At 41.9% G+C, this 22,592-nt stretch overlaps 1 protein-coding gene across 1 annotated transcript in view; it reads left to right on the top strand.

The window, feature by feature from the left end:
- The window catches only part of LOC138257110 (long-chain-fatty-acid--CoA ligase ACSBG2-like), a 293,313-nt gene extending 273,179 nt beyond the window's left edge, over nt 1-20,134 (top strand). Inside the window, exon 13 of the mRNA XM_069205886.1 lies at nt 19,375-20,134. Coding sequence (XP_069061987.1) covers nt 19,375-19,451 — 77 coding nt within the window. The 3' untranslated portion in view covers nt 19,452-20,134. The remainder of the gene's footprint in view (nt 1-19,374) is intronic.
- The last annotated feature ends 2,458 nt before the right edge of the window (nt 20,135-22,592 follow it).

Below are 22,592 nucleotides of genomic sequence, written 5' to 3'. Positions count from 1 at the left end.
AAGGGAACACCCCTTCCTATTTGCGAGTCGGAAATGCATTTTGCGGGTCGGTTCCGACTCGCAAAATGCATTTCTGCATAGCAAACACATGTTTGCGACTCGCAAACTGCGATTTTCACCGTTTGCGACTCGCAAACAGTTTGCTACATCTGGCCCATATTGTGGTGGGTGGCCTGCATTTGGGGCCTCGGTATAGTTTTACTTGTACTTTGTGTTCTATGAAGGAAAAATGGTTTGCTGTTCACTACATTTTCTCCATGTTTTGTTTTGCAAATTTGCGACATTCATTTAATTCACTATTTTAATTGTAAGTGGCTGCTGATGGAATTGGCCTTCCAGCTGTGGGCCCAGTACTAGTCATGGGTGCATGAAGAAACAACTGTTTGTGGTGTCTGTTGAACTCAAACACCATGGAAAAAATGTTAGGAGGTATTTAAATTTTTTTTCTGCAGTGTATGGGTGGGTAATACTTGATGCCTTTGTACGATATGTGTTGTTGTAAAATTGTTTAATTTTCGTTTTTGAAAGTTCTGACTTAATGCTGTCTTTTTTTCCTGTACCAATGCCTTATTTGTCTGGCCAGTGCATGAGAGTGTTTGTCAAAGGCCACCATTTGTCTTTGTCATGTGGTCAGGGGCCCTTTTTTATATGTTTTTTGTTTTCTATTCATCCTGCTTGTTGGCAGCCCATAGGCGTGCATGTGTTTTTCTTTGTTGTGGTGGGCATGCCTCCTTGCGGGTTGTTGTTTGACCATGTGGCTGGCGGTCATTTTGTGTAGGCAGCCAGTGTGCTTTTAGGCCTGCATGTGTTGTTCTTTGAAGTGGTGGCCATCCCTCCATGCTGGTTGTTTTTTGACCATGTGGCTAGTGGCCATTTTGTGTAGGCAGCCAGTTTGCTTTAGGTCTGTGTTCTTCTTTGTTGTGGTGGCCATGCCTCCTCGTGGGTTATGAGATGGGCAACAGTCTGACCGCGGGCACCGCCAGGTTGCTGTCTGTCGACAGCCTGGTGGTCTCAGCTGTCGCAATCTGCCAGGGCAGCGCTGCAAGCAGTGCTGCCCTGGGGATTTCGAGTCCACTTTCTGCCAGCCTTTGCATGGTGGTTCCACCGCCATGGAAAGACTGGGGGAAGAGGTCGACGGGGCCCCATGGGTGCTCCTGCACTGCCTATGTACTTGGCATTGGCAGTGCAGGGGCCCCCCATGGACAGCCCCGTTGCACATTTCGCTGCCCGAATTATGGGCTATTGCACAAAACGCACCACAACATTGCCGCCGGCTCGATTCTACGTCATTGTCGATGTTGTGGTGAGTTTCCTGCTGGCCCAGTGGGTGGAAACGCTGTTTTCACCTGCTGGTCAAGCGGAAAACTCCTAATAGGGTGGGCAGCATACCGTCAGCACTAGCAGTATGGTGGCTGTAGCGGCTTCGGTGGTCTTTTAAGAGGACCGCCAAAGTCTTAATGAGGGCCTAAATTATTAGAAAAAGTAGTGATATCTGTAAAAATACTTTCACAATGAATTGGTAATTTTGAAAACTTAGGGAAATAATAGTTTACTACAGTATACAGCACACTTTCTTGATGAATGAATGGCAGTGGTCTGACTGCTGCAGACAGAAGGTGTCCTGATTCCCTGGATGTGGTATTTTGAATGACTGAGGTTTTCCTGACAGAAGCTGTAATGAAACAAACATAGATGTGTCATTAGAATACAATTTCAACACAGTGCTACTCCTCTTTAGATGAGACAGTATAATCAGGTAGGTACATTCTTTATTATTTCAATTCAAATGTTGATTCAGACTTTTATTAGCCAACAAGTTATGAAGTAATTTACTCTTATGAAGCATATTTGAGCATACAGAGATGTATGACAACAGGGATTTTCGACACGCAACACATATGCATGTCACTCAATACATTAGACTATGAATGCTATATAAAGTTATATGTAAGTGACTTTACCAGGTTATCCCATCCTCCCAATTTGTGGTGCTTGATCATTTGTGACACCCATACTTGGAGCCGAGTTCACTTTGGCATGCATTGTCCTGGTCAATGTCACAGGGCCTAAAAGGATATGAGTATTGTTTCAGTATGCCTGGACGGAACTTGTGGAGTTTAACTCTGTAGAATTCTGTGGAGTTACAAAAAACTCTACAAGATTCCACAGGATTCCACGAATGGGCAGGTTGCTCTGTTCATGCTGTGATTTTTTAATTTGGCTGGAACTCAGTGTTACAAGCGTAGTGTAAGACATATAGAAATATAGAAATATAGAAATATAGAAATATATCTCCCACACCTGAATTTCATTATTATTCTGATTGGCACATGTTAACTTCAACATATGGTAGTGAGATTACATGAAACAGATGATGGAGTTTAAGAAAAATACCTATAGGCTGTCTGATAATAATGTAGTACATGGAACCCACTTCTCGTCACCGTTATGTGCCTGTTTTGTGGTTCTAAAAATTCTGGACCCATGTAATTTACTTTGCCACAGCAGTACGATTTTAGTATCAAAAGACCGATAATGACTAGTACACTAAGCATGAGCATTTTCGCTCAATTCCAGCAGCGTTTTCACCTCGAAATCGCCATTTTCGTCCTGCACTCGTGGCTCCCATTTTATACACGGCAGCCATTTTTAAAAGTTGCCCTCACATAGGCTTATAATACAGTCAGATTTGATTCCAAGGACACGTACACCTTGATTGACTTTTCTCTGACCTGGGCAAGCTGGAACCATTGCCTCAGGCCAAACCTGTTTGGTCAGTCCCTCTCCCAGTGGCCAAATCAGATAGCATCAAGGCACACCAGGCCATAAAACCCTTATTATCGCTCACACACCCTGCCTAACTTGCTCACACCTGCACCTGCTCTTTTCTTCTTCTTACTTTACGAGGGGGAGGTGCCCGTTTTTATTAGGGGCCCACACTTATCTGATGTAAAATACTAGGCCTTGCCGGGTAATTTATTATGGGTTGGATGACATGAAATATGAGGTTTCATCATGACACTGTTTTTTCCTTTGTAGTGAAAACATGTGAATGACCAACCAAAATGTCAAGAATGTTTGCCTGAAGCTTAAAAAACTGTATATAAGGAAACCTGACTTTGCATTGACACAGTCTCCTGAGAACATACAAACCGTGCTGTTGTACTTCTAGGACGCTTGTCACTTGGTTGCAGCCAATAAATTCAATCTTTGACTTCACCTAGAAGACTCTGAGTTTCTGTGGTCTGAATCAGGAAAGTACCCGAGGTCTTTGGGTGTACCCTGGCACCGCTGGGTTACCGGATCAGTACCGGTTCTGAAAAACCCAGTACCTCAGTTGGCGCCCAACTTGGGGCGATACCAGCGGTACCGGTCCAAGCCTGAGGTCCGTGGGGAGCTTCGTGTGAAAATTCTGGAGGAAGGCCGCCACTTCATCGACCCCTGCATGTCGACGTGGTCCGAAAGTCTTTGCTGCGAGGTTCCCCGCTTCCCGACGGCTACGAAGGACTGCTGCCCTGGCTATCGCCCTGATTTGGACCCTTGATGTTTGGTAGAGCGAAACGATAAGACGAGTCTTCTGGTGACGTCATCGATATTTTCAGTTAAGTATAAGTGGAGCGTCTCCCAGTCCTTAGTTGGACACTTGGTTTGGTCCTTAAGTTGGACATTTGGTTTGGTATCCCTTTGGGATCACTTTGATTTGGAACTTGCAAGTACCAAAGCCGAAGGACTCGTGTATTCACGAGACTATCGTAAACGATAATCCTTTGAAGTTTGAAGCTAGACTAGTGAGCGAAGATGCCTGGTCTTAGCAGACTTGGAAATGTGTTTTGTCTTGGTTGTAAAAGGGACTCCCGGTTGGAGGACTCATGTCCGGTTCCTCCGATTGGAACTCCAACCTATGAACTATATGTGAAGCACGGAGTGGGCCCCATCACGTTTAATAAAGTATGGGTCCGCTATTCTTGGAAATAAATGTCTGTGAGGCTGTTTTTGCAGTTTTTTTTGGAACACTATTGAGAAAAGTTTTCTTTTCTCTTGTAAATATGACTTACAACTAGGATCTGCAAACGGTTCTGTAAGTAAATTGCGACGGCGCTATTTATGAAAAATGGCTAAAGCGCGCTGTATTGTGTGTCCTGAGTGTTTTCTGTTTATATCTGAAATGAGCTCAATGTGTGTTTGTGGGTCTTCTTGATGTTTACAGTTTGTTAAGGAAAATGTTGGTTAATTAATATTAAGTAGAAACTTAAAAAAAATCCAGAAATGAACCATGTGATGTGCTAACATAGCTATATGTTGCTCTTTAATTTATAGAATGAGCAATTGTGCACATATACAAAACTGCTGTTAAATGCTTAATAAATTAGAAAACACATTCGATAGATATAAATAGGGCCCCAAAAAAAAACGAAATTATCTATATTTGCAAAAAAAAAAAATACATTTACAGCATTTTTCTTAGATGCATTGTATTAGATGTTCACAGGCAAACTTTTCAGCTGCAGTATATTTGATAGGAATGTTCAATTCAGCCAGCACTTTCCCAGTTAAACATGGGTGGAATTTTGCATAACCTTCCTTTTAAATGAAAGTGGCGCAAAAATGTGACGCATTTCAAGTTAGGCTTATGCGCTTAGGCTTGTGAGTTAATGTATCCCAAATAATAGGCAAGGGATGCAGCTTGCTTTTATATGTGGAATTATCACAAAAAAAAGAATAATTGTTTTTTTTTTTTTTTTTAAAGAAAATTATTAATTATGGAAAAATTATTTAAAAAATAAGTGCCTTTCAAAATCGTTTTTTAATATTTATAAAGCTTAATACCTATACTATGACCTCCTAACATTAAAATTTAATTTAAATTATGTTGCACTGCTAAAATGACATTTGTATGTGCAATTTTCCCTTGGCGCAGGAGCAAACAAGCTCATTTCTATAAAGTATAAGTTAATATTTTCAATGGCTGAATCATGGATTGTGTAATAGACATTCTGGTAATGCATATTATGCAAGAAAATTGTAGGATATTGATTTTTTAATGCCTAAAATATCAAAGTCGATTTTGGGCAAAAGCACTGTTTAAACTGCATTTTCTTTCATTCAGAGTACTTTTTAAAGTGTCTCAGGCTTCAGTAAATGCATACATTTAGGTTTGATATATATTTGCAGGTTGTGCCTTCTTATGATTCAATGAGTCAATGTGCCAGTACAAAGGCTTGTTTTAATATCAAGGTTGAAGGTTCTAACTTCAGCTGGGCCTACTGAGACGTTCATTCATTCGAGGTTGATGAACTATGTACCATTGCATGGGATTGCAACAAGCATTTATTCTAACAACTGGCATGTGTGTTATTAAGGTTTGTGAATTATTCACAGTAAATGTAGTTTAATAATCTGGAAATAGAGATAAAAAAATTTTAGCGCCTAAAAAGGAAAAAAAAAATTATTTTTTAAATAGAGTGAATTATTCCAGGTTAGAAGGAAAATAGTAAGGCCTACTGTCTTTGACAGATTCAGAGTGGCAGAAGCTAGGAGAGCTACAGAGGCTGGCTCAAGTCACGCTCCTGAGATGCTATCTTTAGTTTTCCCATAAACAATGGAGGAGGCTGTCATGTTGACACTTGTGACCTTTTAAATTAGGGCCTTGTCTCTGTGAAATGCAGAATGACCCTACAAGCCTCTAAAAGTGGGATTTCTGGTTTCTCCAGAAGAACATCAATACAATTAAAGAACTTAATTCCAAAGGGAAAATATAAAAAAAAGGGGTTTCTTCGAAAGTCCCAACATCATGTTAAATGCTCTGCAGAACTGATACATTTGTGTCTCCGCTCTAAAAAAATAAAATGATGCCTGCTAGTTGCTTTTATTTGACAGAAAACGAAGTGTTGCATTAAGTCTTAGACAGAAAATAAGATGCAGCTTTTTTTTTTAATTTTGAAGGCTACATGCCTTAATGAGAACGATTTGCCAATTAAGACTTATTTTTCACAGTGGAAATTGTAGGTGCCAAATTAATATGGAGTGTCAGTGTAACAATTTTTACTTTTAGAAAGGTAAAACTAAGGTGGCTTGATGTTGCGAAGTAACTGACAAGAGGGTAACAGTTAAGTAATGGAAATTTATTTTCATGTATTTGGTCCTATCATGAATTGTTCTTGCTGGTCCTGTATGTTAGAAGAGAAACAGTAAAGTTATATTTGACAGCAGATTTCCATTGCCTGGTGATCTACTGTCAAAAGGAGGGTAAGGATTTTAAACCTGACAAATTAAACAGGCCCAAATATTGGGTTTTGGGCTGCAGGTTTACAGTGCATAAAGTACATGACATGGTGTTGTGTGTCACCGCTTATTCACACATGCTATTGTTTTGTCTATGCTTTTTGTGTTTGATACACAGCAAGTATATCTGATAGCTTGACGTTTTGTGCGTTTTTATAATTTTTTATTTGTTTTTTGCATGTTTGTTGCTGCTTTTGATACTATTACAAGCTCCCCTGTGTTGTGAGGGGATGGTCATGACGATGTCCATCGCTACGCAACAGTTGGTTGAACTTGTTCTGGTTACTAAATTCCACAGATAATGATATTTCATGCTGTGAACATAAAAGACAACACTTCACCAGTGCATGTCTATTTGGCTATAATGGTATTGAAGGAAAATAAAAAGAGATATACAGGATCAAAGTGTGTCACCTGCAGTTAGTCACGTTACTGCCCCTTCCCTTAAAGGAACAGGCAGCCCTACATTTATGTAGCCTTGATTGGACCTAAGGATGAAATTATAGATCTGTGACTCAAGGTGGCCTAATTTCTATATTACATTAGTTAATGATGTTCTGTTTCCTAAGTAGCATATGGCTTTCGTTCCTTAAAAGAAAACCAGGTTTTCATTTTTTCCTGAAGAAGGAACTGAAACATTAGCTAGGAGTAACGTATATGGTGTAGTCGCCAACGGTAGAGTTAAAATTTGTGTAACTTTGGCCTTTGTGTATCACCCGTACTCTCGGTGTTGTGTCACATGCCTGACTATCACCCAAATAATTTTTTTTGTTCTTCCTATAGATTTTTTCTTTTGTTACTTCCCCTGACCAATGTCGCATCATGCTTAGTTATTGAGATTTTAGCTATGTCCTAGTCCCATTTCTCTTTTTCAAATTCCTTTCACCAGTCAGCCCTTTTATTATTATTGATGTATTGTTCAGGTTCACATTTCCAGACTGCAGTGATGTACCAGGGACCCCCATGTTATGTATAATTCCCTTTGGTATGACCAGACTGGTTTTCAAGAATTTACCTTAGGCCTGCTTCAATGTTTTTCAGCCTGACTGTCAGGGTAGCGATAGACTGGTTAACTGACTCAATATTATAGTAAGACAAGTTTTCCATCTCAATAGGAGATATCTTATGTTTACCTTTTTGAACATGACGAATTTTCAATGTCTATTTTAATTTGGTTTTCGGTTCCCTTCTGTTCCTGCTACTTTAATTTTTGGTGGGATCAGATGTGTCCTAATCATGCAAATATCAGGACCCTCTAGTTCTTGTCTTTTTGTTTGCACATTTGACTATTAGCCTATGTATTGCATAGTGCACCTGATGCACAGTTTTTAAAGGAAGATTTCTACATGTCCCTGATAATCGGTATCATGTGATTTCTCTATTGAGATGTTCTAAGGTAAGGAGGAACACCTAGACTTAATCATTGAGGCAAATATGTGTTTACCCCATTAGACAATGCCACTGTGTGAGGAAACCCATTCAGATAGAATTCTCATGTAGCTATAGATGGCAGAGAATAATGGAGAGAACCCAATTAAAGATGCTAGAGACCCTGTTTTGCCCTTCTGCCTTTGTCTTTGTATTTTATGCCCATGGTGTATGGCTACTCCTTTGAAGATTGCAGACCACCTGCTTGCAGTCCCCTTGTTAAAAACCATGAACTGTTTTTTTTTACTAAATTGAAGGAAACTAACAACTGTGGCACATTTCCTACGTCACTAGATTCTGTGGGTATCAAGTCATAATAACCTGCAGGACATTGATTTAAGCCTAATTCCCATCAGTGACAGCTACAGATGAAAGACGGACGTCTTGGCCCTACAGTCTCAGCACCCAGAAAGTAGCAAAGCTGGACAGTGATCGCCAGCGCATGGTATCGTACTTGCTCCATCAGACGGCGTTGGACATCGCAGAGCCAAAGTTTCAGTGTAAAGGAGCTAAAGAGAAGGATTCCTGTTGTTGATGGCAGAGCTGTTTTGAGGTTTCATTTCTCTACCTGTCATGTGCTGGTAACCTCTGACAGTGTGCAATCCCTTGAGCCCCTTGGCCTGAGTTTTGGCCACACACCCCCTTTTCTTTGCTCCAACGGAAGAAGGGCAGTGCACCGGAGATTTCAAGTTTGGAAAAAGGCACTATATTGTGGTGCCCATGAAAGAGCAGCTTGAGCGTCCTCTGACACTAAATAATGATTGTTGGAGTCTGAAAGTGCTGCTGAGCTTGAGCTATTTCCCAATTAATGGTGCTTGGGTCTGCACGAGATGATTTGTGCCCTTGATCAATGAAGAGCACATTGTTTGTAGTGTCTGCCACAGAGGAGAGACACTGGTGCATTGCTTTAAGACATTGAGACTTTCGAGTGAGCTGTGGGTGTTTGCCAGGAGGGCACTCCAACTAAGCAGTACTTTTCTCACGAAGAGGCCTGAATTGAGAGGCCCATGCGAAAGAAAACAACAAAAGAAAATTTGATGGACAATAGAAGCCTGCCAGAGAGGCTTTTTGAACGGACTCTGGGCATAGTTGGTTTCACAAGAGGTTTCCGTGTGATTGTATAGACTAGGTGTTAGGAGACTGATTGTTTTTCTGGCATTGTTTTAAAGTACTATTCTGTTTAGTAAAAGCAGAATAAAGTCCATTTTCTGTGGAAAGAGTACCCCCTTTTCACCTTAGAGCATTGATGAGAGTCACCACTGTTCCACCTGAACATACAAAAATTACTGAAATGCAGAGGAGCCCTAAAAATGTTACTAGATAATTTTAGGATTTGCTTTTTGGTTAGGGTTGTGAAAAATTATTATTTCATTTGTAATAGTGGTCACTACTTTCTCCCGTTGTCTATATGTTCTTAATAACGTGTTTTCTAGTGTCTTTTAAACATGACGTTGTCATTTATGGGTGGGATTGTTTTTCTCTACTCAATTGACTTCTGCACCCACTTCCCAACCTATGTCTTTTCCTACTATTGTTTCTTTGCACTCTTTTCACCCTTTTCCTGAACATGAGCAGGTTAGAAGATCAGAATTCGTAAGCAATTCTTTTGTACAGCTTCTGCATCAACACTAGTTAGTAGTGAACATCACTAATTGTTGGGTGTGTGATCTTATGCCACCTACTGCAGATAGGGGTATTCCTTATTTTGTCCTGCCATATGTGGCCTTTTGTGCTACTTCATGTTCGAGGAGAACTGTCCAGAGAGAGTTACCAAGTACTAGAATTTTGCTCCAGCAACATCTCCATGGCCTTATAAACATAGACCTGGACTCAGATTAGCATGAGAATAGGTTTATTGCCTATGTAAGGGCAAAAGGAGGGTTTGTGGTTCTAAAAATTCTGGACCCATGTAATTTACTTTGCCACAGCAGTACGATTTTAGTATCAAAAGACCGATAATGACTAGTACACTAAGCATGAGCATTTTCGCTCAATTCCAGCAGCGTTTTCACCTCGAAATCGCCATTTTCGTCCTGCACTCGTGGCTCCCATTTTATACACGGCAGCCATTTTTAAAAGTTGCCCTCACATAGGCTTATAATACAGTCAGATTTGATTCCAAGGACACGTACACCTTGATTGACTTTTCTCTGACCTGGGCAAGCTGGAACCATTGCCTCAGGCCAAACCTGTTTGGTCAGTCCCTCTCCCAGTGGCCAAATCAGATAGCATCAAGGCACACCAGGCCATAAAACCCTTATTATCGCTCACACACCCTGCCTAACTTGCTCACACCTGCACCTGCTCTTTTCTTCTTCTTACTTTACGAAGGGGAGGTGCCCGTTTTTATTAGGGGCCCACACTTATCTGATGTAAAATACTAGGCCTTGCCGGGTAATTTATTATGGGTTGGATGACATGAAATATGAGGTTTCATCATGACACTGTTTTTTCCTTTGTAGTGAAAACATGTGAATGACCAACCAAAATGTCAAGAATGTTTGCCTGAAGCTTAAAAAACTGTATATAAGGAAACCTGACTTTGCATTGACACAGTCTCCTGAGAACATACAAACCGTGCTGTTGTACTTCTAGGACGCTTGTCACTTGGTTGCAGCCAATAAATTCGATCTTTGACTTCACCTAGAAGACTCTGAGTTTCTGTGGTCTGAATCAGGAAAGTACCCGAGGTCTTTGGGTGTACCCTGGCACCGCTGGGTTACCGGATCAGTACCGGTTCTGAAAAACCCAGTACCTCAGTTTGTGCAGGTGGTAGCAGTTGATCTGCCTCATGATGTTGACTTCCTGCAAGAGCAGCGACCTCTGCTCCAGTGGGTAGGTTTACTCTGGCTTTATGTGGAAATTAAATGAAGAATTATACAGGCAAACACAACAAATGAAGATGTACAACTTTTAGTATAACAACTTAATTACACAAGCAATGCAACTATGATGCTTACAAATTCATGCACAATTTAATGTGCTAGTTACAAAAGTCAATGAAATCACCAGCAGAGATGGCTAACTCTGTCTGAAGAGCTAATTGCAAGTTAAAATGTGCAGTACTTTGGATTCTGGGACTTGCAATGTGATAGACGAAATTAAACATGTGAGAGTAGAATTTGCCATAGATATGCGCACAAACTTGAAATTCATTCTATAGTCACAATTGCACTTCATATTAAAAAAATTTGTAATAACGTGTTTGGGCCTGATTTACAAAGAACCTCCACAGTCACAGAGAAGGCCCCACAATTGTGACTGAAACTTTGCACTGCAGTTTCTCATTGTAGAGGTTCTGGCTTGATTGCACAGCCACTGCCACTACTGTGAAGGATCCTTGTGTATCAGCCCATTATAGAACCATCATGTATAATCTGACACCACAATAAGATTGCCGGAGTTGTACTCAGCCAGGGTGGTGATAAACTCAGCGCTGACTGGCTAATTATAACTCAGCTTTCCACCAGCCTTTCTATGGCGGGGACCCTGCCATAGAAAGGCTGGTGGAAAGCCAGTGCCTGGGACAACAGTAGGGGCCCTCCACTGCCCATGTCAATGGCATGAGCAGTGCAGGGCACCCCTCTGCCCAGCACTATCAGAATGCGTACTGTCTGCTTTGCAGACGCAGCGCATTCCAATGGTGCTGGGGGCCCCCTCTGCAATGGCATTGGCCTTAGCTCCATGTGGAGCCGAGACCAATGCCGCCGCATAGTTTCCACTGGCCATTGGTTTCCGCCGGTCAGCTTAGTGGAAACTTTGTAATGGGCCTGGTGGGGAGACGAACATGTTTCTGTAAGACTTGCAACCATTGCATTTGCACCTTAAAAATTAAACATGCAAAAGCCAATTTTCAAAAGAAAAGATATTGTATTTATCAGTTTCTATGAAATGGTACATGCCATTCATCCTGAAAATTTCCATTAACCAATTCAGGTGAAATGGTTTCTCAGTAATGATATTTCATGAAATTGTTTTTCTATGAAATCATATCACCTGTATAGCCTAGGGCATAGGCAAGAGTGGAGGTGCTAGGGTATAGATAGATACCCCAGGGCATAGAAAGGCCTGCTCCATAACTTGGGTTTACTAAGGCACAGAATGCCACAGACTGACTCCGGAAAAAAACAGTATGTCTAAGGCTGCACTCAGGCTGGCACAGACCACATCAAAGGCCCTGGAGAGTCTGGAACTATACCACAACATGTGCTAGCCCTGCCAGGCACTATCATAGAAATGGGAAGATCTGCACCGGAACTTTACCTCTACTGCAAACAGAGGAGGCCTTTGCAGCATTGCCAGGTTCCACCCTGGCCAATCTTGGCCTGTCCTGGGGTAGATCAGGGATTTCATGGTTGCGAAGTATGTGATATGGGGCAGGCCTGAGATATGGAGGATGTCGAAAGCTGAAACCCTGAATGGGAGGCAGGTGGGACAGACCCAAGCAAAGGAAATATACCTCATTTTGGAGATGATCCACAGCGACGACACCAGGCTCGTGAAACTCTGCTGAGGTAGAGGTGTGAGCAGAAAAGCTGCAGTATACATAACGGTGGAGGAACAGATGTGTGGGCCTTGCCAAAGACGCTGAGGTGGAGTTGTCTGCAGAAATGCTATAGTATATGTAAAGGTGGAGGAACAGATGTGTGGGCCTTGACAGAGGCACTGAGTTGGAGGTGTGAGCAGAAAAGCTATGGTATACATAGGGGCAGAAGAATGAGTATGCGGGTGTTGGCTATGGTTCTGTGCTCCAGTAATGAGTAGATGTTAGACCTGGCATCTTTTGTTGTGTCTCCTCTGTTTTTTTGCCTCATGACCTCCTGTTTTTATGGTATGCTGGACTCTGTTTTTGCTAGTTTATTGTCTTTGCACACTTTGCCACTGCTGATCAGTGCTAAAGTACAAGTGCTCCCTATCTAAATTGCATTGGTTATTTGTTTATCCATGATTGGCATATTTGATTAAGGGGTAAGTCCCTAGTAGTGTGCACTATGTGTGCCCAGGGACTGTAAATCCTAGTGGCCCTACAGCACAGATTGCGCCAAGAAACATGAGTAGCCCTGTGAACATGTCTCAGGCCTGCCACTGCAGTATCTGTGTATGCACTATTGCACTGCGAATTCGACCTGGTCAAATATTCCTTTTTTGTACATGTAAGGTACCCCCAAAGTAGGCCCTAGGTAGCTCCGAGGGCAGGGTGCAATTTAAAAATATACCTTATAGTGAAGTTGTTTTTTAGATTGTTAGTTTGAAAATGGCACTTTTAGAAAGTGGGCATTTTCTTGCTTAAACCATTCTGTGCCTCTGCCTGCTTGTGTATTCCACGCCTGGGTCAGACTGACTGTTGGTCTGTTGTAAATTCCCTCCAGACAGTGACACAAAGGGAGGTAGGATGTATCCTGCATATCCTGATAAGCCATCTGAGCTAGAGTGGAAGAAGGAGTGGCCACTTACATCTGAAAGGGCTGTGTCTGCCCTCACACAATGCGGTCTCTGACCTCCTGAAGTGTGTCTGGGGCCAGGTCTGGGCAAGGCAGGATCTTGTCAACAACAGAGACTTTCATTTGATGTTTGCCTACTTCAAAGGCAGAACTGGGTACAAGTAGTGGACCCAAACCCCCAGACTTTTAGACCACTTCTGGATCAAGAGAAACATCTGTCAAGGAGAAGAGCTGAAGAGCTGGAGGACGAGTACTGCCCCTTTGCTGTGTGTGATTTGCTGGGTTGGCCTGCAGTTACAGCTTCTGCCTTAAAGAGGGCAAAGACTGGACATTGCTGGGTATTCTGCTTGTGAGGTTTCTCCAAATGCTTGGGGTGGAGCTTGCCTCCTTTTGAAAGTCTCAGGGATATCAAAGACTTCACCTTCATCTGTCTACAGCACTGGGAACTGTGTGCGTTGTGCTGCAGCAGAAGAAAAACCACTGCAACACTGTCAACAATGCCACTGACTGCACTGTGACCTGACGACGCCACACGGATCCGTGGCGTACATTGCACCACAACCCGGGTCTCACCGATGACGTCACCGAGCCGCTACTTCCACCGTGACCTGTGGGCACCGCACTCCGCATTGCCTTGGTCACACCGCAGCCTTGGCATCCCCAGCACTGCCGCTCCAAGCTGACACTGGCTCCACTGCCTGTGGACACCAGTCGTGAGGAACATGAAGCACCATCCCGCATCACATCCCCAATCCACTGACGCAAGCGTCATTGACTCCAATGTCGTCAACAGATGCCCCTGTCTGCACCGTGAACCGAGGGTGCGGCGCAGTGCCTGCCACACGATGCACCACCGCCTTAAGCCTACTGATGACAGTGCTTCAGCAACAACAACAACGTTGCCTGCATCGTGACCTGGAGACATCACAGGTTGCACCGCCCCACTTCACAGTGCAGCCCTGGTCTCACCGACACCGCAGGATGCTGTCACCGAGTCGCTGCCTGCACTGTGACCTGTGGGCAATGCACATCTTATCACCCTGCTTCGTACCTCAACCCCGATGCCATCCACGCCAGCGTTCCTGACTTCATCATCTGCCTGGAGTTCAATCTGCAACACGTGAGACTTCAAGGGCCCAATGACCCCGGCACTGACCTCCGGAACCAACGCCAACAATACCAGTGATGCCGTACTCCAGATCTCATCGCAAGGATCGCAATGTCCTGCATTTCCAAGGTGCTGTTTGTAGGTCTTCCCGACACCCTAGCTGTTCCACGATGCTGTGGTCAGCCTGAACTGTTGGATTTGTTGTTCACAACGCCGTGATAGCCCTAGATGGAGCTATCAACTTCAAGGAACTGTACCTTTAAGTTAATTCTAGCAAAATTCATATCTTTATTATTGTATGTTGGATTTTTCTCGTTTTGGTCTTGTTTTACACATACTAATATTGGATTTGTTTTTAAACTGGTGTGGTGTCCTTTTTTAGTGTTTTAACTGTATTACTGTGTGTTATGCGCAAATGCTTTATACATTGCTTCTAAGATAAGCCTGACTGCTCGTGCCAAGCTACCAAGGGGGTGCTCAGGGGTTATCTGAGCTGGGCATCTCCCTTATCTTGATTAGAGTGAGGGTCCCTATTTGGGCAGGGTGCAAACAGACTGCCAACTAGAGATCCCATTTCTAACATTGGTTGTCAGCGGTGAGGATTAGGACTTTGAAGTGGAATTTGCACTTGGCCTACTGTGATTGGTGTACACTACTACCATATCGCAGACCTCTATGTACCACATACAGGTTTTTAGTTGTGGATTTTTCCTATGATCTATTTTTTGCCTTGAGTTCAAGTGAACTTCCTACTACAGCATGTCTCAGTCAAGAACATCATCAATTACATTCCTGGATTTGGTTTTTGAGGATGTTAGGTTGGAAAGCTTCACCATGAAGGAACTGAAGTCAGTTTGCAAAAGCCTCAAAGTCCAAGTTAGAGGCATCACCAAGAAGGAGGAGCTACAAATGGTGATGAGGGCCTGGGTAGCAGCCAGAAATGCCAGTGGGCATTCTGAGGATCCAGTTGGGGAGACTGTAGAGCCAAATCCAAAGAAAGATGTGCTGAGGGTGCAGGAGCTGCCAGGGGGATGTATCTCCTGTGCCAGACAGCAGTAGTGTTTCCAAGGGTCTGACCTCAGAAGAGCTGGAGGGCAGATAGGATAGTCCACATTCCCAAGAATGTAGGAAGGGAGTACAAGAAGGGAGAAGATATCCAGAGGTAGTTTCAAAGATGTGAGGCATCTATCCACATGAATGGGGTCCCTGAGACGAATTGGGGAGCAGGATTGTGAAACCACTTCACAGAAGAGGGGAGGGGGACTTTGTTAGCTTTGGTGTATGGGGTACAACTTCACCTATTCTGACATAAAAAAGGCCCTTCTCACCAGGTATGGTCTCACTCCTGACAAGTACATGGATCAGTTAAGAGGGAGTAAGAAAACTGATTCACAGACCTGGTTAGAATGTGTGGATTATTTTTGGAGGGCACTGGATGGTTGGGTGAAGGGCAGTAATGCCACATATTTTCAGGGGTTGTACAACTCAATTGCATGGGATCACTTGTCTAGTATGTGTTTTGCAGAGCTGCACCAGTACTTGGCTTATAGTAAGCTGATTAACCCCAGGAATTTTGCTATGCAGATTGACCGCTGGGAGAGTACCAGGGTCCACAATGTGTATGGGGGAGACTCAGCTAAAGGTGGGCAGGGTCCCCAGCAACAGAGTGGGGGGACAAGGGTAAACAAAAGTAGTTCTCCAAAGGGCCCCAATCTAGTACCCAGGGTAAAAATTCCCACCCCAGCAGATAAGAAACCATGGACCTCTTCAGGAAAGCCTGCAGAGGCGGGACCCAGTAAATGCTTTGCTTGTGACCAGATGGGTCACATGAAGAGGGATCGCAAATGTCCCAAGTGGACACAGCCACCCATCAGTGGGCAGACCGGTGTAGCACTTGTGGAGGTGTTGATCCCTGGTGGGTGTGGGGAACCAACCAAGATGACCTTTGTCTCACTAAGGGACAGAGAGATGGTCCAGAGAAACCTAATGCCTGATAACACTAAAAAATGCAGGCAGTAGGTGACCATAAATGGACAGAGGGTAGAAGTTCTCAGGGATACTGGAGCCAGTGTGAACAAGGTCCGGTGTCACTTGGTGTCTGAGGAGCAGATAGTCTCTGGTGTATTGCACCAAGTAGTTGCTTGTCCAACCCCCAGACTCATAATGAGGCTATTTGTCTTTGAAAAGATTGTCTATATGGGACATAATAGGATTTTTCAAATGTACCCACAAACAAATTTGCCACTTTGAACTGCTCATGGTAATTGCTCTTAAACATGAGGGATTTCTTTTTTATGTAATCTCAGCTAGTTCCAGAATTAATTTAGTAAGGGGGTCTTCTTGTCTGTATCTGAGATGGATTTCTCAACTACCTCAATGGCTTCAGCCGGGGGGATATTGGTGTAGAGAAATTCTACATCCAAGGTGCCAATAATATCTTTCTGAATAACATATCATAACCCTTATCTAGTGCTGATTAATTGCATACTGTCTCTTACATATGAATGCATTTTGGGAACTTCTCCTTTGATGTAGACTTAGCATGATAGTTCTAGCAGAGACAACACCCAGACATTATGGGCCTACTTGGTGATTTGTGAATGTCCTTGTGGTATTTGCACAGCATGTACATTATGGCTGTCATCAGGTGTGATTGTTAGAATTCTTGTTCTTTGTCAAAGATGCCATCCTCAAACATCCTTCAATACATCCTCAATATCTCTTGAATATGTTTGAGGTGGTTGTGTGTCAGTTTTGTGTAATGTCTCACATCACTGAGCTGTCTTTGTATCTCTGCCTCATCGTATCCTGTGTTCTATTTTAATATGGCCCCACCTTTATCATTTGGTTTTCTGGTTCTCTCTGAATGTTGCTGTGAAGTGGACAGGGCGACCGATCCATTTTTCGATATACTGAATACATGTTCTCCTTTTTTTAAATTCCTTGACTTGTGTCAGAACTGTCTTCTCAAATGCAATGATGTCTGCACTCATTTGGTGTGTGGTTGGATGAAATGTAGAACAGAGAGAAAGGTTTATACCCATCATACATAGAGGTTCAGGTTTTTATTTGAAGAAATGTTTCATCCTCAATAAACTATAAAGGTTCACCCTGATCTTAAAGAAATCTAGTTTCTCTGTGATACCAAACCCAAGGTCTTTACTGAGTATCAATTCCTCAACATGGTTTACTACCTGTTCAGTGATGTTAAACATGAGGGGGCCTCTCTACCAAGTGTAATATTGATTGCGAGCCTGCATCTTCCCTAGCTGGCATTTATTACCCTGTCATCAACTCCATCTAGCTCTTCCACAACCATTCGGCCATGAACAGCAGTGGCCAGAAGCCACTCGCTATCTCTTAGATTGTTGTTCCTGTACCCCTACAGTAAGACTTTTGCTCAAAATGACTCTTAATTACTCAATATGGATTAATTGCTCAATTTCAGTAATTTTGCATCACAAAAGTAACTTATAAATACTGACCTTACTATGAGTACTCTGATGTAATGCATTATCACCCAGCCCTACTTAATGTATGCCTTTTCTTTCTGTACCTTGTCTATTTTCTTACCCAGGTTCATAGAATGGAAATTGACAATTGATTTCTGTTGGGTGTCTATGACAGCATTCACATTTTAAACAGCATTATCACTCTTAAGCGTGCCTTCCAGGTCATTGATGTGTTGTTTCAGTGCATTCAATTTCTCTAGAGACGTTTCTATGCCCATCACCATCCAATAACATTAACACTTATTCCCAATGAAACAAAAAAAATTCTAAAGTTCTTGTTTTGAGTAAAATTTAAACCTGGGCGGATTTTCATATTACCTCAAACTAATTGTACATATTTTGATAATTTGTATCACATTTTTATGCAGAATTACAGATGATAATGTGTCTATGCCCTCATTTGTCATAAACAGTATTTTGGGGGGAAAATCCTACCGCAGGTGTACATTTAGTGATTGCGAGCAACTCCTCATGCTCTCTATGTGTTCTTGTATTTACTGCTATTCCTTAGAGCAAAATGCATCATCATGTCCACTTTGAATGTGAGCAAGGCATTTTTGTACCTTGAAAAAAGTGCTAAATGCAGAATAATTTGCATTCTGTGTAATCTTGATGAATTTTTGGGTAATTCAATGTGATTATGCTACACAAATTACAAGAGTTATGTCAACGCCTAGCAAAAATAATTGACATATCTCTCACTTGGAATCCTACAGAAATAATGTCAGTCTTTAAATACTCAATAGTTCACAATTCTGTTCACTCCTAATTGCCTTTTTGTTAAGTTTCTTTAATTAGTTAAGGTCAGTGTGGGTATTTGTGGTAGGGGTGTCCCTTGATGCCAGATGGGAAGTTGACCCCAGGATCTTTGATATGTATTGCTCAGAGTAATATAAAGTTTCTCTAGACGTACCCTCGAACACTGTTATAGCGTGTAATACAGGGATATCACCACTACAATGTCTTTCTAGGCTACTGCCTGCCCCTTACCATATAAACCAATCAAGGACAACCATATATGCCCAAGGGAACTAGGGTTATCTGTATAATGAAAAAGAATAATAGTTATACTATAAGGTTCAATTTAGGAATACCTGTAGTCTATGTTCAAGATAGTTGAATTGTACAATGATTAGTGTTCTGTTGATATACAATCATACAAACATTAGTCAAGATGCAAAGCTTAACTCCTTGGAAGTCCCCTTGTGGCCCCCTACACTTGTTCTCCACCAGCCTTTTCATTGTGGTAAAACTACAATGAAAAGGCTGGCGGAGAACAAGGTTGTAATCAGCAGGGTGGTGCTGAGTTCAGAGCGGCCCTGGCTGACTACAACCAAGACCACCATCAGCATGTCGGGATCTTGGATCCAGGCAGAGACCGAGATCGGTTGGCAGGCCAGCCCGCCAGCCTTGTAATGTGGCAGTCGGACCTCCACAGCCGTGGCGGTTTGACCACCACCACAAGGCTAGGCAAGATATCCTTTGCTAACTTACTTACAAGAGACACTGTCACACTACAATTTACTGCCACAGGCTCACATTTTACTTACTTTGGTCTAGCCTTATTTTTTTAACACTCTTCTCTTCTTTTCTTTTGACACAGGTCCCACTTTGAAGCTGAAGCGTTCTGTGGTCATTGAGATGTATAAGGAGTGCATTGAAGAGCTCTACAAAGTGTGACATCTGTAATTGAAGAACACAAGCATGTGATTTGAGTGCATTTAATTTAATGATTATATTTTATATTGTTTAATTTTATACACTGAGCATTTCTCTAAATGAAGGGTGGTCATGTTGGGTAGAGGATAGACACAACCTAGATTTTCAATATATCCACATAATTAATCTACATTCAAGGAATCTAAATATATCCTTTAAATGACTTTTTGGGAGTATGCTAGGCACCTTTGCAAACAAATAGGTGGAGGTTAAATATATTACATCATATGTATTATTTTAATATCACTTTTATATTGCATCCACTATATCAACTACCACTATGTTGTAACGCTAATTAGATAGAGAAAATAAAGATTCCTGAGCAGACTCTGACGGCGAGGGTACCATGGTTCCTTAGCACCGCACGCTAGGCCAGGATTTTTAAAGGTACAGAACTAAACAATAACAAATATTGGCAAAGCCAATAGGTGGTCTCTATGAGACCTATTGGCTTCACAAATATTTTCTTAGCCAGGCTGCATATGATTGTGGTTGCCGTGCAGTATGGCTAAAAATTTATTTTTTTAAGTGGGCTCTTGCATCCAACAAGCCTGTGCATGAGTAGAAAATGACACACTGTTTTTTTTAATGAACCTTGATGGAGTAGTAAATAAAGAAGTTGTTTGAAACTGCCCTTTCATAAAACAGAGAGAAAAAGATAAACAAATTACCATATTGGTAGAGTGGGTTAGAAAGGGGATTTGGGCTAAAGCAAAATGAAGACTGAGTACTAGCGCAACAAGGCAGGATGGAGGAGAATTAACACAGTGATCTGGGTGAGAAGCAACAAGAGGGAGAGGAGAAGGAAAGCAACACAAATGCCATTAGAGGGAGAGAAACACAAGGGCAAAAAAGAACAATGTGGAGGGGAATAAATAACACAACGGAGACAGCTGGAAAACACAGGCACACTCATGGAGTGATTAACCAACAAGAAAAATAGTTCTCTAAAAGTGAGCAGTGGAATCATTGAAGGCAGCCAATCAAACAGATGGTAAAGAGGCTTTGCTCTTCGGGAGGGCCATCCATTACAAAGCAAGTAAATAATGCCCAGAGTAAATCTAATCAATAATAAACAAGGTGTGGGCTGCAAGCTCCTATAGGTTCTTAGTAAGCCTATAATATATCTTTTGCAACCAGGAGAATATAAAGAAATAAAACAAGGTAACAACTTGTAGAAGTCCAAATGCAATGATAAATACAGATAAGAAAGATGTGGAAAGAGCAACTGAAAGAAAACTAGAAGGGAACTGTCCATCTCAATTTAATGTTAAGTATGTGGAAGCAAAATAGAATGTTTTAAATTCCATGGAAAACAGACCTATTGTACAGAGAATTTAACTGTGGGGATTGAAAGTATAGAAATATCACAACTCTAATTAACAATGCAAAAAAGGCCATAAAAAGATTCTCAATGATCACAAAAAGTGGAGTCCCAGAAATGCTTGTGTGGATCAGGATTCTCTATGAGTATTTTAAGCTACCCTCACCTAAAGGTATAAACTAATGGCATACTTCATAATTGGGTTGTCACTCTACATTCCTAGTTTTTTGGAGTGGGCTCTACCTCCTCAAGGAAGACACAAATGTAGGTGAGAGGCTTAGTGGGATCTGTGCAAACTGTCATTAAAATTACATTACATTTCTTATTAAGTTATTTTGATTCTCAGGAATTAGGGTACGCTTAAAATCAAAGGAGGATGTCAATGATCTATTTGATCTACAATCAATCATGATATACAAGCTTCAGTGACCCTAACCCAGCCGGTTCACACATCTTTTATCAGGACCTTAATAAGCAGATCCCTAGACTTAGTACAAGGAGAGTATCCTATACTAATAATCACAATAATTGATATTAACAAACTTAAAAGTGGACGTGAATGAGTCTTTTTCACTCATGCAAGGAAAGTAACTTAGAGTTTCTTAGAGTGGACACCACCTATTGACATTAGTCCAAAACATCAATAGGGGGCTCGATATTGCCACATGGGGGAAAAATTGAGGTGGGCGGACCATGTAGTAATACATTCATCAAGAGTGTCATCCTGGTAGTTCAAACTACTGATACCTCCAAGGCCTGCATGCTCAAGGTGCACAAGAAAGATGAAGATTTATATTATAACTTAATCACCATTATGCCATGTCAACAAGGGGCAAAGGAAGATTGGTTTTGAAGACATGGAAAATTGAAATGTGTGCTTAGAAATTTAGTACCAACTGCTTGGAATATTACTTTAAGTTGTGCTGAGTACAAATAGGATGGTTTGTATCAATTTCATCTCAAAGCTAATGCTAATAATACAGACAGTAATTGTAAAACATCCACAAAAATATGTTCTTTGGGCCCCGACAATGTTTGCAGCTATTTCAACATAGATGTTAAAGTATGCTTCACTACTTAAGGAACAAAAAGTAAAATCCCTTTGGAGAAGTATTTGATTACTTTGGTGGAAAGAGTATCAAGCAGGAGGTGCACCACACATTCATATACGTCTCTGGATCAAAGATGCACCAAAGTTTGATTACAACTCTAATGACTTAGTTCTAAATTTTATTGAACGTTATATGACTTGTGACATCCCAAAAACAGAGAACAGACTACGAGGCAGATTTAAGGAAAGTGGCGCTGCACTGGGTGCAGCACCACATTATCTGCGCATCTTAGCACTCCCATACGCCACCATATATGCGTTGTATCTATGATATAGCGCACCATGGCGTAGGATAGGGGGCAATTGCATCAAACGTTTTGATGCTACTGATGTACCGTTCAAGGTTAGCGCCAAATTTTTGGAGCTAACCCTGAACAGTACATAGGGGCTCATTAAGATTAATGGTGTACCCCCTTTTAAAAGTGCTGAAAAAAATGATGCAAAGAAATTTCTTACATTTCTTTGAGCCATTTTTTTCGCTCCCCCCACCTAACGAGGCAACACCACCTTTGCATACATTTTGCCTGGCGCAGGCATAATGTAGTGCAAAGGGTTACAAAGTGGCACAATGCATGCATTGCTCCACTTGGTAAATCTGGTGTGGGAAAAAGGCCACCTTAGTGTAAAAAATGACGCAAAGGCGGTGCTAACGAGGCACTAGGCCCTC

This window comes from Pleurodeles waltl, chromosome 1_2, assembly GCF_031143425.1.
Source record: "Pleurodeles waltl isolate 20211129_DDA chromosome 1_2, aPleWal1.hap1.20221129, whole genome shotgun sequence".
Classification (NCBI taxonomy): domain Eukaryota; kingdom Metazoa; phylum Chordata; class Amphibia; order Caudata; family Salamandridae; genus Pleurodeles; species Pleurodeles waltl.
Note: the sequence above shows the minus strand (reverse complement) of the source record. Positions and strands in the feature narration are given on the sequence as shown.